Raw genomic sequence first — 14422 nt, forward strand, 5'->3', positions numbered from 1 at the left:
CTGATCTGCTTTGGTGCTTGGGTCTTTGTGTTTGGGCAAGCTGATTGCCTCTTCCTTTGCTCCAGGGAGTGGAAAGTTTGAGCTGGACTTAGAGCAGTGCTAACTGTGTGAGCTGGACGAAGCACAGGTCACACAGGATGTATTTTGTTTGTTCCCTTTGTCAGCTGCACTGGGGAAGTGTGAAGAGCTGGGTCAAGATGAGAGACAGTGAGCAGAGCAGGGCATCCTTCATGGTCAGGATGATGTAGAAGTGACTGTACATGGGGGCTGTTTGGCACCTTGGTGCAAGTTTGTTGAACTTGGCTAATTTCCTCCTGCATCATCTGTTATGTTTCTACTGAAATCATCAAAGTGACACCAAAGATGAGATCTGTCCCACAGTCACCTCTGTAGCTTTTGGATCAATGCTGGCAACAAAGCAGAGAGGCAGGCTTGGTGCTAAATTAGCATTGCTTTTATTCCTTTCTGCAGAAAGCAATCTTTCTTGCCACTTGTTACTTTCTTTGGGAATAAAAATCAGGTGTTACCCCATCTGCTGTGGGATTGGCACAATAGTCGTGCATGTGGTTACAGGTGACACCAGCCCTGTGAGCCCTCTGGTCTTCCTGGCCTCACACACTTCCCAGCTCCCTAATCCTCTCCCTGCTAAGTGCCTTTCTAGTACCTTTGGGCAGTGGTGGCTGTGCAGGGGTGATGCGCAGCGCTCTCCCAGCCTCAGCAGAGAAAGGTGGCGTGGCTGTGAGGAACAGCACACGTGGAAAAAGAGGGGCTGCTTTGGAGCTGAGTGATGCACAGTTAATATTCTGACTCTCAGGCCATGAAATCGATCTTCCAGGTGAATTTGTGGTCTCTTGAATTCATTTTGGGCACGACGCACACCTCAAATGGAACAGGCTGCAGCTCTTGACGTCAGTAAATGCTTTCTGCCCTGCAAAAGAACACAGCTTGGATTTCATCTTGTTTTTACACCTTCACTTCTCCTTGTAAGGCTCATTGTCACCAACAGGTCTGGTGTCATCCAACTGTGGCAGTGAGACCAACACTCTGTGCTGCAGAAATTCCCAGAGCACAACACTCAGCAGCTGCCAAAGCTTTCTGCTGGCACCTGCTCAAGGCAAGAGAGAGAGAAATATCACTTTGTGTGCCTCTTTTCATTGCTGCTCACCAGGAGCCCGCAGGAACAGCACTTTGCTCCTCTGCTTGAGAGACACACAGGTGAGATGAGTGAGGCAGACACCTTGAGCCTTTGCAGCCTTTTCAACAACCCACATCCCCTTTCCTCCCATCCCACTTTTTCCCAGACAGATTGTGGCTGCCCCATATCACTGTTCCCTGGAAGGCTGGCATAGAATGGCATTTTGCTGTGCTTTTCTTCTGCTGTTTCTCACCTGCCAAAGTCCTTCATTTAAATGTCACAAGTCTAATTATTTTGGGGATGAGAGTTGGCGATGGCTGCATTTGGGCAAACAATAACAGGATTCTTTCAGCAAGGCAGGAAGGAAGATTAGATGTTTCTGGTAGTTACGGGGACAAATCTCCTCTCACCAACTTTCTTTATGCAGCTTCATTCCCTTCGAATTCATGGGTGTTTGCTGTCTCCTTGTCTTTCCATCTAAATTGAGATAACAAATATACTAAATCCCTTCTTTATGGAAGAAATTCTGCAAGTTGAGAATATCAGCTCTTGTGCCTCTCCTTTTCCAGCCAGCTCAGCTCTGAGCAGTGGAGCAGACAGTTTGAATGACAAGAGGAGGCATCCTTAATCCAGATACTACACAAAGTGCATGTGGGGGAAAGAGTGAATGCGGCGCTTGTCACAGCCCTGCAATGAACAGTACAAGCTGCCTGGAAGGCACAGAAACAGTGCAGGGAGCACATTGTGCTGGTCCTTGCCTTCCATGAGCTAAACAGAGCCTTTTTCTGAAATTGCTAACAAGGGGTGGTGTGTTTGTACCTGCCTGGTGCTGGTGTGGTGGGTGCTGTGCTGGCTTGGGGACCTGACATGGGCACGCAGTGTGTGTAAAGCTCCCTGCCAAACAAGGTCACCCTTTCCCTGGCTCTCCAACAAGCAGCAGGAGCAGGATTGTACCCAGCTTGCAAAGCTGGCTGTGAGGGCTTCCCCTTCCTCCCGCAGCAGCAAATTGTCAGGGTGACCTGAGAAAGGCATGGAGGCCCACGTGCTGTGAGTGAGGTGTGCAGCTTCTTGTCCATCTTCCCTTAAACCTCCTGGGTCTCTCTTCTCCTTCCCTGCTGCTCATCCCACATTCTCCCCTGGTCCACAGGCTAAACAATGTTTCTGTGCTCTGGCTCTGCCACGTCCTCTCTTTTGAATGCAGTCAAGTTCTTAATTTCCTTGATTTTTGGCAGCAAGGAGCTCCCCAGATCACCAGTGTATTGGGGAAGCAATCCCTGGGCAAGACCTCCATGAAAGGTCTAGTCCTGTCTGGTCTGGGCTCTCTGTAGCACTATATACTCTGCCAAACCTTCAGCTTAACTGAACAGATATGAAACTGAATTAAACTGGGAGGTGTATAACTTCATCACCACAAAATGGCTTTACAATGCCTAGCTATAGGATGAAGCAATATTTCGTTATATTTATTTTAATTGTGTTAGGGAAAAGATCTTTCCCTCCTAGGAGAGTGGTAGAGACAGTACAAAAACGGGAAATAAATGTTCTTTTCCAGGGCAGAGAATGTAGCCACACCAGACAGCTGGTATGCAGCAGAAAATTCAGGCAATGAAACTACCCAAACTTGTTTCCATGTCCCACTAGGATGAAATGCACAAAAACGTAATAAAAAGAATCATGATTTAGTAGTTAAGAGTGAATCAGATAAAAAGCCCTCTTTCTTCCTAGTGCTATTTGCTGCACAAGGCAGCATACATCGAGGTTAATTATATTTCTAAGTCGGTGCTCTTTAGGGATGGGCCAGTTTATTAGGAGAGGCTGGAATTGTTAAAGACAGATTTTCTATGCATCAAAACAGTTCATATGAGGCTCAAGGCTTGGCTGGTCTGACCTCAGGCAACACTATGCACTTTGATAAAGCTTTTAGTGGCAATAAAGTTTTACTGAATAGTACTAAAGATGAATCAAACTGGGAGACATAAGGCAGAGGAAATTCTGAAGTATTCACCCAGGTTTTGCAGTCAGGACATCAAGAACTTTCTGATCCAGAGGATGCATCAGGCTATCTTTAATAACCACTGATCTGTTTACGATTCCCAATTTAGTATCTAAATATTAGTTATACTGTTGACTCAAAGATTAGGAATCTCTACAAACATGAAAATGTAAGATGATACAATAGCTTAAAAGGAAATAAAAGAAAACAATTTTTTTTCGCTAGGTCGTTCCATAAGAGAGGGCAAGAAATAAACGTATAAGCAATAAAAGGAACAATATTTTTTGATCAGTATTTTCTTGACCTCATATGGAAGGTTTACTTGGTAAGATGAACACCCAGGATTTGGAGGGCAGATCTATTGTCTTCCTTCCAGTCCTGCAGTGGTACCAGCATTGCTCCTCCTCCTCTGGTTCAGAATGCCACTGGATGGCCAGTGCCTCCCAGCCTTGGACTAAATCTTTGTGGGGGCATTTTCCAGGTTCTGCATGTCCTGCAGTAGAGGAATGTGCATCCCCTTGTGACAAATGTGTGACACTGCTTCAAGAAATGTTGAGTAATTTGCAAACTGAGAAGCACCTTTTTTGAATTTACATTTGGAAATGACTGGGAGCTACTTTAATCAGGATAGTGTGGAGAGGTGGGGACTCTCTGATAGACTTGTTTCTTGTGTTGCCCTAGGAATGGTAATGTTAGGATACATTGGTTAACTAATGGCAAAATACAATGCCTGACATCCATTATTTCCCCTTTTTTTTTCTGATGTGATCTTGCTTGCTGCTTTATGATTGAATTGTTTTAGTGAGAAAAGGTTTCCATCCTCTCTGGATGTCTCCCTGGCTGTGAGACCGGTTTCTGTGCAAATCTTCTTACCTGCTTTCTAAACTTTGGGGAGTGGAAGGGGGACACTGGTACTATTCTGCAGGTCCTGTGAGCCCCCAGGCATTTAGTTTGGGGTAAGAAACATAATGGCTTGTTGGCTGTTGGGCTCAAGGAGATGACATTCATAAAAAAAACTCAAAATGGAGTTCAGCTGCACAATTATAGCACCTTGACAATGCTGCTGGCATTTAACTTAGAATAGCTAATAAAATGCTGTAACACATAGTTGCTGATTGATAGACTACCCCAAAAAGGGGCTGATAAGGAGTTCTTACCATGTACATAGCGTTCTGTTGTTCCTGGGCTGATGCAATGTGCATTGAAGTGAGGAACAAAATTACTATGAGCTGAACATTGAAAGATCAAACCTTTGTGAAGATTAGATCCTAAGTCTACACTGACTAAACCTTGCTTTTTATTGTCTCTGAAAGTTGTATAATCTCAGGGAAGAAGATAGGAATGGCTCTGAATTCCTATTTTTGTCCATTTTATGATTGCTTGCTCTGAACTGAGGGAAAAAATGAAACGTGTTTCCTTGACTACCGCACTTGTGATGTCATCTGTGTTGTATTTTTTATTCCCTCTCTTTTAGGTTCCTTTCTGAACTCACCCCCTTTATAGCCTACAGTAGTCCTATAGGTTTTCCTGCTGCTCATTTCACTATTACAGCATGGATCACTTCTCTGTATCTAGGTCAGCCATGGCTGTGTAGTATATTTGCCAAAGCATTGTGCAGTCTGCTCTTAATGTCTGAACTACAGTACTCCAAAAGGTTACTTTCTACTGCTTTTATGAAGATGGAGGACAGTCTGGGAAGTTTTGTTTTTAAAATAAGTTGATTCTGCCTCTTTTTCAGTTTTAGGCTTGATCTCTGTAGCCTGCCCTGTGCTGCAGTGTGATCACTTGGCTATGCTGGCGTGGGCAGGGTTAGAACTTGTGTGATAGCTGTCCCTCAAAACTGGCCTCTCACTGCCTTATCTCCTGACACCTCTCAAGCCCTGATCATTTGGAAAATCCATCCTTGCAACACATTTGGGTACGACTGGAATCAATCTTGTGACAGTGACAAAAACAACTTCTCTTTAAGGCTTTTGTTTTGGACATTGTCATTTCTGTACTCTAGGGCTGCTCATGTAACACAGGAGTGAAATTTCTAAGCAGACGTTGCCAGAAGTAACTCGGAAGTCACCCAGAATTAGCTGTAGCTCCTTTCCATCTGGCTCACACAAAGGTTACTGCGTTCACTTACAGCAAGGTCTTACCTGAGCTTAGGCTTTGCAGAGTATCAGCTATGCAGGTGTTTTTGCCAGCTTAAGACTTTGCTGTAGAGATGTAATAATAGATGCAAGTACATTTTGCTGATTTTGGGCAGTTATCTTTAGGCAACCTGAATGTGGCTTTTTTTTTCCCTTTCTCTTCACTTTGATTTCTTTCCTAGTTTAAAAATGTATTATATGGCTGTGTGAAAAAGGCTGCTGACTTCCTGCTGTAGCCATTTTAGCCTCCCCTTACTAAAGTTCAAGGCAATTCCCATTTTGTCCTGAGGTCTTGCAAATAAATTGTATTGCTTTTGCATTTGTCAACATTAGGAGCTATTTGCTGCACCTTGTCCAAATTATCCAGCAAAGCTAAGGACCCTGTAGAATTCCTTTGCTTGCTTGCTCCTTCCCTCTCCATGTCCACTTCCCCAATTCTGTGTTGTCAGCAGACTTAACCAGTTTGTAGTCAGCTTCTCAGAGCCATTTATATAAATTAGGCTTAGCAGGGGTTCCGAGGTTCGTGTGGCGATGAACATTACTTTGCATTTGTTGACTTTAATTTTCTTTTGCCGTATGTTGACCCAGTTCTAGAGCAGATCTAAATTGTTGGGTATTTCTTGGCGGCGTTTCTCACGTCCATTACATGGCGCCACTGGCAACCACAGGAACTCTGAAAACGACCTGGCTTGGAGTCATTTGCACAGCCTAAAACTGGAGCAGGAAGGGGCATATTCACTGACCTAATTCAGCGGGCCTCATCGTTTAGGTCTCTTAATTAACAGTGACTCTGCTTTGCTGTTCTGTAGCCTGATCACTATCTGTTCTCATTTGCCACGCTAACTCCTTGCAAAATTTCTGCTGAATTTGCAGCTTTCTGTGGAGTATTTAGCCAGACTGCCTAAATAAGCCACAATAAATTGTAGGATGTACACCTTGCTCTTTGATTTACTCCCCTCTCCTTCCCAGCCAAGGAATCTTTAAAAGTTTTTTGTCATCACTTCTCAACCTTAAAAAAGTAAAGCACTTGGATGGAGATCAAAAGCCTGTACTTGTCTTCAAGATACTTGGTAGTGACTCTGTAGTAGCCAGAAATACTTTACCCTGTGCTCTCTAGGATCTGATGTGCAGATCCATCTCTCCAGGACCAGCTCTCTGTGGTGGCAGCAGCCCATGTCACCCATGGGCACCACTGGGCCCTTTGAAACCCTCTCTGCACTGGGAGGAATCCACAACCCCTCCTTTCACCTCATCCGATTTCTGAATGGGTTCAAGAAAGCTACAGGGAGCCTGGCACAAATTGACCTCTGCCTCTCATTTCCCTGCCCAAAAGGAGAAAGATGATCATTAAAACGATTTCTTTTAGGGCTCATTTAGCCCATTGTTTGTAACACGTGCTGCGGTGCTTCTGGCTGCTCCAAGCTGTATCTAGCAGAGCTCCCAGGAGAGAGAGAAAATCATGGTTGTGCCCCCAGGCCTGCTAAATTTGACTGAGTTGATCATGTCTCTGTTTTTTACAGCTTGTCCAGGACTTTTAATGTTTTAACTTAATAGGAATGGACTGGTCCTATTCTCTCAGCTTCAGGGCCTTTACTCACTATCAGTTTGGAGCAGCTGCATTTATTTGCTTCTGGGTTTAAGGGAGAGAAAACCCCTCTTGGAGCTCTCCATGGGATTGAATATTTCCATGTAAATTGTGTCTGAGGGCATTTTTTGGCCCAGTAATTTTAAGGACAGTATGCTGAAATTAGGCTGGCGTGATGTTTTTAGAAAGGCTTTTTAGAAACTACAGCATCCTTCCATCCTGCCTGCCTGTTCCAGCTGTTGAGCAGGCAGGAGACTGAAGCAAGTGAGATCCCTGCTTTTTGACAGAGACAGCATTTTCTAGCCTATGGATGGCACAGCATCCAGCTACTGTTTGCCAGCCTGCCATGTCACCAGTACAGATTTGTAATCTGTGCACAAGCAAAGCAAGAGAGCTGCAGAACTTGTTTTGCTGCAGTGTTGGAATAAACACTGTAGAATTGTGTTTTTGTCCGTCCAGCATCTGAAAGCAAGAATCCTACCCTTATTCTTCCAAGCAAAATGGTTCATGTACGTTCACTGCCTTCTCCAAGGCGCCCCTGGATTGGCAAGGCAAGACCTCCTCCTATCCCCCAAGACTGGTTTTTCAGTGAGACAATCAGCATGTTTCATTCCTCCAGGGAAAAGACAGCCGGGGTTGTATTTCTGTACACTGGGAGCCTCTTGAAAAGGTGAGGCCCCTTCTGTTAGTGCCGTAATGGAAGTGAAGCCTAAAGAGAAGAAATGTGACCATTTCAGGGGCACAAAGTCATTGCATTTCTGCTGTTACATTCTGGGAACAAAAATAGCAGGGACAGGTCCCAGCTGCCGGCCACAGCATGTTTGAAAAGGTTATCAAGACATTATAGCATGTAAACAGCAGAGCTATTAGCTCTGGGCTGTGAAAAGTTTCTAACCTTCACCGCGAAAACCTTAAATTATTTTTGAAGTGTTAATGAAAGTCAGCTCGCCAAAGATGGATGTGGAGCATGGAATTGCATTAGACAAATGGCAGGAACATTTTAATAGTTATTGCTTTGAGAGCCCCCCTCTGAGAGAATCCAAGGGGGTTGGAGACCAGACACTTTCATGAGCCTTTTTTTCACGGGGGTAAACAATGTTTGGTTTATATCGAGCGATTTACAGAAGCACATAGACATTGTGAGTTTGTTTAGTGCATGTTTGGGAATTTTTCTTACCTCCTTCAAAATCTTGGAAGTGCCTAGCAGCTCAAGGGTGTTTAGCATGGCTTTAAATCTCCTGCTACCCTGTTCAGCAAGGGAGTCTCAGTCTGACCCTGCAGGTGAGAGTATGTAGGTGCAGGCTGCCCTGTCATGGAACTGCCTCTGGAATGGGTGGGCAACAGCCACAGGCAGATCCTGGGTACCATCCATGCAAATTAGCAAACCCCCATCCACTTCAGCAAGGGCAAAGTTCCTCCTGCGTCTTTATTTTATGTGTACATGGCACTGAACAGATTGTATATAGAGATATAGATATATATATAGCTATATCTATATATATTTACATATGCACCCTAGTGCATAGTCCTTATCTGTGTATATGCATATGTGTTTTGTGCAATTGTATATAATTCAATTACTTAATTGCTAATTAACTCTAATAGGCACTTGGAGAGCAAAGCTGCACAGAGTGTGCCCTTCATCCAGAAGTGCCTGTGTGAGCTGCCCCCTTTCAACTGCACATGCAGCCAGAGTTTGACACAGCAGCATTGCCCCCAGTCTGCCTCAAACAGCACAAAATGCAGCCTAAACCACAGGTATTCCATGGGCAATGCTTAAGCTGGGACAGATGAGCCTCTAAAGATCTGTCTTCACCTGTTACAAAGGTTCTCTTCTGCCTTTAGTCATATTGCGACTGTGTGCATATATTTTCCCAATTTAGTTTCCATTAGGAAAGCTGGGTCTTGCTGAGGCTTTTTGATTCCATGAGGAATTTTTACAAATGCTCACTTGGGCCGCAGGGGTATTGTAAGTGCATAATTCTCTGCAGGATTGGAGCCAGGGGAGCCCTGTGTTGTGTTGGCACAACTGCATTGTGCCCTGGAGTATCTGCTAATGTTTCATGTTAGAAGATCAAGAAAAGAGGTGAATGTGCAGAGTGCATCTGTATTTAAACACTGGGTTAACTGTGAGAGGCAGATTTCAGCTGAGTCTCCTGCACTGAGCAGCACCAGGCCTGGGTGAGGTTCTTATCTCATCATTTGGGCTCCTTCTCTGAGATCCATTTGATGCTTTTTGCTTCTCTTACTCAATTTTGCAGGCAGAGCCAATTTTATATGAAATACTTATCTTTCTTCCAGCCACTTTTTATTGTCAGGTCAGATATTTCCCCTCTCCTCCCCTTTTTGCAACAAGGGGGAGAAACAACCCTTTCACCAGCTCCATAACCATTTCATGCATAATAACGTTTTAGGCTTTTATTACTCTGTTGAGACAAAGCAGGCTCTGATGAATTTCAATTCAGCACAGAATCGACCATGCCACAGTATCCAGTCATACAGAGAAGAAAACCTCTCTCCAATTCTGAAACAGGTTGAAAGACCAGCAACTGTGATTGTAATACCAGAGTCAATAAAGCTTAAAGTTCTGTCTGGCTTCCCCACTAAGGAAGGTGGAACAAAATCTTCCTACCCCCTACAAATCAATTTTGAAGCCATTGCACGGTGATGACGTTCGTCGGCATTTTCATTGCATAAATGTGGACTCATTTCTGTGCTGAGTGTGCTCAGTTAAAGGGACCCCAGCAGTCCAGGCAGGCTTTGTAAATGAGTTAATTTCTGGCACTGCATCTTCTCCTAATTCTTGCTTCAATGTTTTTGAACCTTTACAGTTATGTGTTCCTCTTCATCATTTTGGGTCTTTTTAATTCTCTCCCTGGTTTCCGTGTGCTTGCAAGAAAAGCTTGAAGTGAAGGGAATGCACCAGTGAAGCTGGAAACTAGCATTGCCAGTTGTATTTGGGAGTCTTTTAAATTTTTTGAGTCTATTTTTAGGTTTGCATACAGTTGCATTATTAAGCTTTTCTCTCCAACTGTGAAGCCTACAATTGCATTTTTAAATGAATGCTGGGGAAATCTCAAGTAATCATACAGCTCCCAGAGCCTCAACTTCTACGGGAGATACCACAGACCTGAAAAAAGCTGCAATTCTTTGTAAGCCTGGCTTCATAGAGACCTGAAGAAACCTGCAATTCTTTGTAAGCCTGGCTTCATAGCCTGGGAGGAAGAGGAGCTGGATGAGGTGGCAGATCTCTTTCAGATTGTGTGCTCTGCATGAGTGGCCAAATTTCTGACCCAAGCCAGTGAGGTCCCAGCTGCACAAGTCCTCTCATGGACACTGGCACCAGCAGCTCTCACATCTCTGGTTGTCAGGACACATGGAGCGGGGACAGGACCTCTAGCCAGGTCTGGGTATTTCAGGACTCAGGAGATGAGGCAGAGGGATGGGGAAGGACAGTGATGACTTTAGGTACCTCACTCGTATTTTTAATCTGCCATTTAAGCAAAAGAAAAAGAGTGACTTTGGTTCTCAAGGCAACTCCTCTAAATGTGTGCCTGTTGGTGGCTGCAGAAGAGACATTTTACTGATTCTCTCAATGGTGCGGCTCTTTATGGAGTGTGAGGATATGGCAACCAGCTGGGAGAAGCTACCTTGGCCTTCAGGCTCTCTTTCTGCAGAGGACTTCTTCCAGCCCGTACCTGGACTTTGTCCCACCCTTCAGTGATGGATGGTTTTGCATCCTTGCTGATCCCTCATGTACTCTCACCGTTCCAGTGTATTTTCCTTCTCTCTGGAAAGCCCTGCACCAGTTTGCCAGTGTAGCTCTGTGAAGTCAGATATGTGCAGAGCCTGCTTTGATCAGCCACACATTAAATTTGCATCCAGGCTAAACAAAACCTTCCCTGTAATTATACTTGGAATTTGAAGTTAAGGTAACATCCTTCTAAATAAAGTGGCATGGAAAATCCTTTGTACAAGTGACTCAGGTAGCCAGCAGCAACAGCTTTGAGTTTGATTTGCCTGGAAAGATTCCTAAAGCTACTTGGAGTAACACACAAGCTTCCAAGGAGAAAAATTTGGAGGAAATTCAGTGGAGGCTTCATATTTTTCTTTAGACAGCAGCTGAGTAGAAACTGTTTTCTTAAAACATTTCCTTTCTTTGAGCCTTTTTCCTGTGAAATGCTACCATGGTTAGCATGGGATGAGTTCTCCTCCTCACCAATAGTTATGTAAAGAGTTTTCTGCCCCTTGGACCTCTCCTGAGAGTTGACTAATGTATTTCAGGAAATGTCATAGCACACTTCTGAGGCAAGAGATGATGCTTATTACTGTACTTAAAATAGATGAACTGAGGCAAAAGACGGGTGAAGGTTTTTAGAGGCATTTAAAATACAGATAAGTCTCTCCCAAGACTTTATAAAACACCGAGGGTTTGAACCTATTTTAATTCCAGCAGTGTCCTAGGAATTCTGATTGCTTTTTAACTGCTTGTGGAGGTTTTAGCTCTGTTTTTGCATCTGGCCCAAAGGAATCCATGGGACAACATTTCAGGTTAAAAAAACCCATGTGGGTGACCCAGACATCTGGGTCACATACCTATTGCCTTCATGTACTGTTGGATGCTAGGAAGCTTTCCCTTATTTTGTGCCATGCAAAGGTGGGGGGACAGAAGGACAATGGTCCTGAGACCAGGAATGCCCTCTGTTGCAAGGAAAAGTTGCTTTTCACAAGGCAAGTGCTTGGTTCAGCACCTCGTGCAGGCACCTTGTCAGTTCAAATTGAGCTTAGAGCATCACAGCTGAGGAGAATTTGGCACCACCATGTCTCCTTCCAGTGCATCATTTCATGGTTACTGTTTGGAGAGGGGAGAGAAAGAGATTTTAAGAAATTAAATTAAAGAAATAATAAAATTACATAAACATTTCCTGAAGAGTTTAAATGTGCTCCTCTTGGCAATATAGCTTCGTTTTCTGTATAATCCTTGCTGTACAGCTTTTGCAAGGGGCAAAATCTGCTCCGCAGGGTAAATTTTCCACCCCGCTTGTATCCAAACCTCTTGACTCTATTGACATTCATGTCTTCAATTCAAGCCCAAATTACAGTGGCATAAGCCTCCATTTAGTGATGGTGAAGCTAAAATGGCTTTAGGATTTGGCTAAGCTTAGCTGAAACATATCAAGCCTTCTCCCAAATGATTAGTTCTGGACCTACTCAGGAGAACATGGAGTGCTTATGTCACTATGTTTTTATTAATATCAGAAATGCCTTAAGTCCCACCCCATCTCTTTTTGTGGCTTCCTTTTATCTTTGTTTTCTCTCATCAGCATGGATGTGCAAAGACACTTTGCTAAATATGAAACACAACTGAATGTTTTCAGGCTTGGTAATTCTTGTGAGAAAAAAAAATAAAAAAGGAAAAAATGAGAATGAAGGAGCTGTTCTGATTATGAAGCCAAAGCATCCCTAGCAAATGATGCTCCTGAACTTGTTCTTTGGCAGAGCCAAACACTACAACTTTCAGTGTAGTGTAAAACATTCAGAGAAGAGGGGAAATGGTTTGTGGATTTGAACTGGTTTAGTGAGCTGAGTTTAGTGAGCTCTCAGAATGGCTGGTTCTCTCCTCCCTGCTGTTTGGCTGGAGTCAGACAGGTCTGTGCTGACTTGGGCCAGCCTGAGGAATCGATGCTGCTCAAAGACAGAGCTGGTCTTTCAGCATGAAGCGTTGCCATAAATCTGTTTACCAGTGTAATTTGTTCTGAAGCACTGGAGAACCCAATGAAACTGTGCTGCTGAAAGACTCACAGGGCTGGGAAGGGGCCTAAGGACAAATGTGGCTTAGCAGAGCCACGCTGTGATCGTGTCACAATGACATCACTACCAATATCATTTGGTCTCAGCCTTGACCCAGCAGCTTGTGATTTTGTGCAGTGCTAGTCCTGCTACCTACATACTTTCCTTGCCTATTTCTGCTACTACACTGCAGAATCCAAGACTTGGGAGGAACAGCCTGTGCTTGGCAGCATTCCACCATATTCCCTGATCCCCACCTCCTTCCTTGGGATCACCAGGTAATACCAGCATGCATTAGAATCATTAAGGTATTAATATTTAACAATATTAGAGCTGGAATAAAAAACACCACTGGGTGGTGGGCAATAAATCATCATCAGCCTCTTTGTTTGTGTTTCCATAGAGAGATGGGAGCATCACGAAAACAAATTCCAAAACTTTCATTAGTTTTTATTTCATATGCTAGGGACTTGCCTGCATTGATGCAGTGGGAGATCCCCAATGCAATCAGAAAGCCTCACTGAGTCCAGGAGGGGGTGTGCTTACAAGCCACCATAATCCAGAGGAAGCCTGGAGTGTTCCAGTTATTACAGCAGCACTTGATGTGTCTGTGTCTGCTGCTCTCCGTGGATAGAAGGTATGGCAGAGCAGAAATTGCTCTGGAAAGTAATTAATAAACAGTTTCTGCTGATCCATCTGAACAGCACTGTTTACTCTTAAGGCACTTGCAGTGGTGGGACTAACTCAGGGACCTCCTCTGCCAGTGGTTAACTCTCCTGTCAAGCAGAGATTCCCTGGAAGCGTGGTGTCCTGCCCACCCTTCCCATGGAGGGCACTTCTCCCTGCTCAGAGCTGCCTGTTTGCACACTGCCCATCCAGCATGGCTCTGTGTCTCAGTACAGGATGTCTCACCCCATCTTCCCAGGAGAAGGTGTGCTTCTCACACACAGGGCATGAGGGAATTTAAAATCTAGGAGGTATTCTGGAGATGAAAAGCACTTTGTGCCCTTCCCTGCTCTGTAACAATGGCAGCTGTGACTTTGCTCTAATCAGAGCAGTTTTTTTTCTGACTGGCAGTGTGAAAGCACCAAGCTGTCTGTCTAGCCATCACTCCAAGCCTGGTTAAATTAATATTAGCTCTGAGAAATAGGTAATTATTTTCCTTGTTTATTTGGTTGCACCTATAATTATTGCTTTACCTGGTGGGAGCCATAAGCTGTTGTAATTATGCTTCGTTAAAATGCTGATTAATAACGGCTTGCTTCTGAAAGGTGTGCTGTGGGACCTACTTTCCCCTGGCCACACTTATTAATTGTAATGTAGATCTATGTACCTATCTATTAACTCTGAGCTAATATGCATAGAAATGATGCTAAGATCCTATTTCAGCACCTCACTTAGACTCAGTAGCGTTAGGAAGTCCAGACCTCAAGATATTTTTCCTGGTCAAACAAAGACTCTTTATGGCTGTGAATCTATTGCACATTTCCAAACACTTCTAGAAACAGCAAGGTGAAAGAAATTGTGAAAATGTGCCCTACATAAAGAGTAGTAATTCAGAGCTCCTAAACAATAACCTTTATGCTGATGAATTTCAGCCTGCTCTAGAGAGGAAGGCAAATATTCTTTCCATTTTATACAATAGGAACGTGAGTTTTGGAAAATGAGCTACTGGAGTATATGATCCATAGATTATATGTGTTTATTTATGAGTACAGGCTTTATTGTGGTTTAATTAGCCAAACCTTACTGCTCAAGCTTCAGGCTGAGAAGCATGATTT

General features: G+C 43.9%; 1 protein-coding gene across 1 annotated transcript in view; it reads left to right on the top strand.

The window, feature by feature from the left end:
- The window catches only part of LOC128792413 (cytosolic carboxypeptidase 6-like), a 163472-nt gene that overhangs the window by 119109 nt on the left and 29941 nt on the right, over positions 1 to 14422 (top strand). Inside the window, exons 6-7 of the mRNA XM_053950822.1 lie at positions 12780 to 12919; positions 13108 to 13278. Of these exons, the coding sequence (XP_053806797.1) occupies positions 12780 to 12919; positions 13108 to 13275 (308 nt within the window). The 3' untranslated portion in view covers positions 13276 to 13278. The remainder of the gene's footprint in view (positions 1 to 12779; positions 12920 to 13107; positions 13279 to 14422) is intronic.

This window comes from Vidua chalybeata, chromosome 9 (genome assembly GCF_026979565.1).
Source record: "Vidua chalybeata isolate OUT-0048 chromosome 9, bVidCha1 merged haplotype, whole genome shotgun sequence".
Taxonomy (NCBI): Eukaryota; Metazoa; Chordata; class Aves; order Passeriformes; family Viduidae; genus Vidua; species Vidua chalybeata.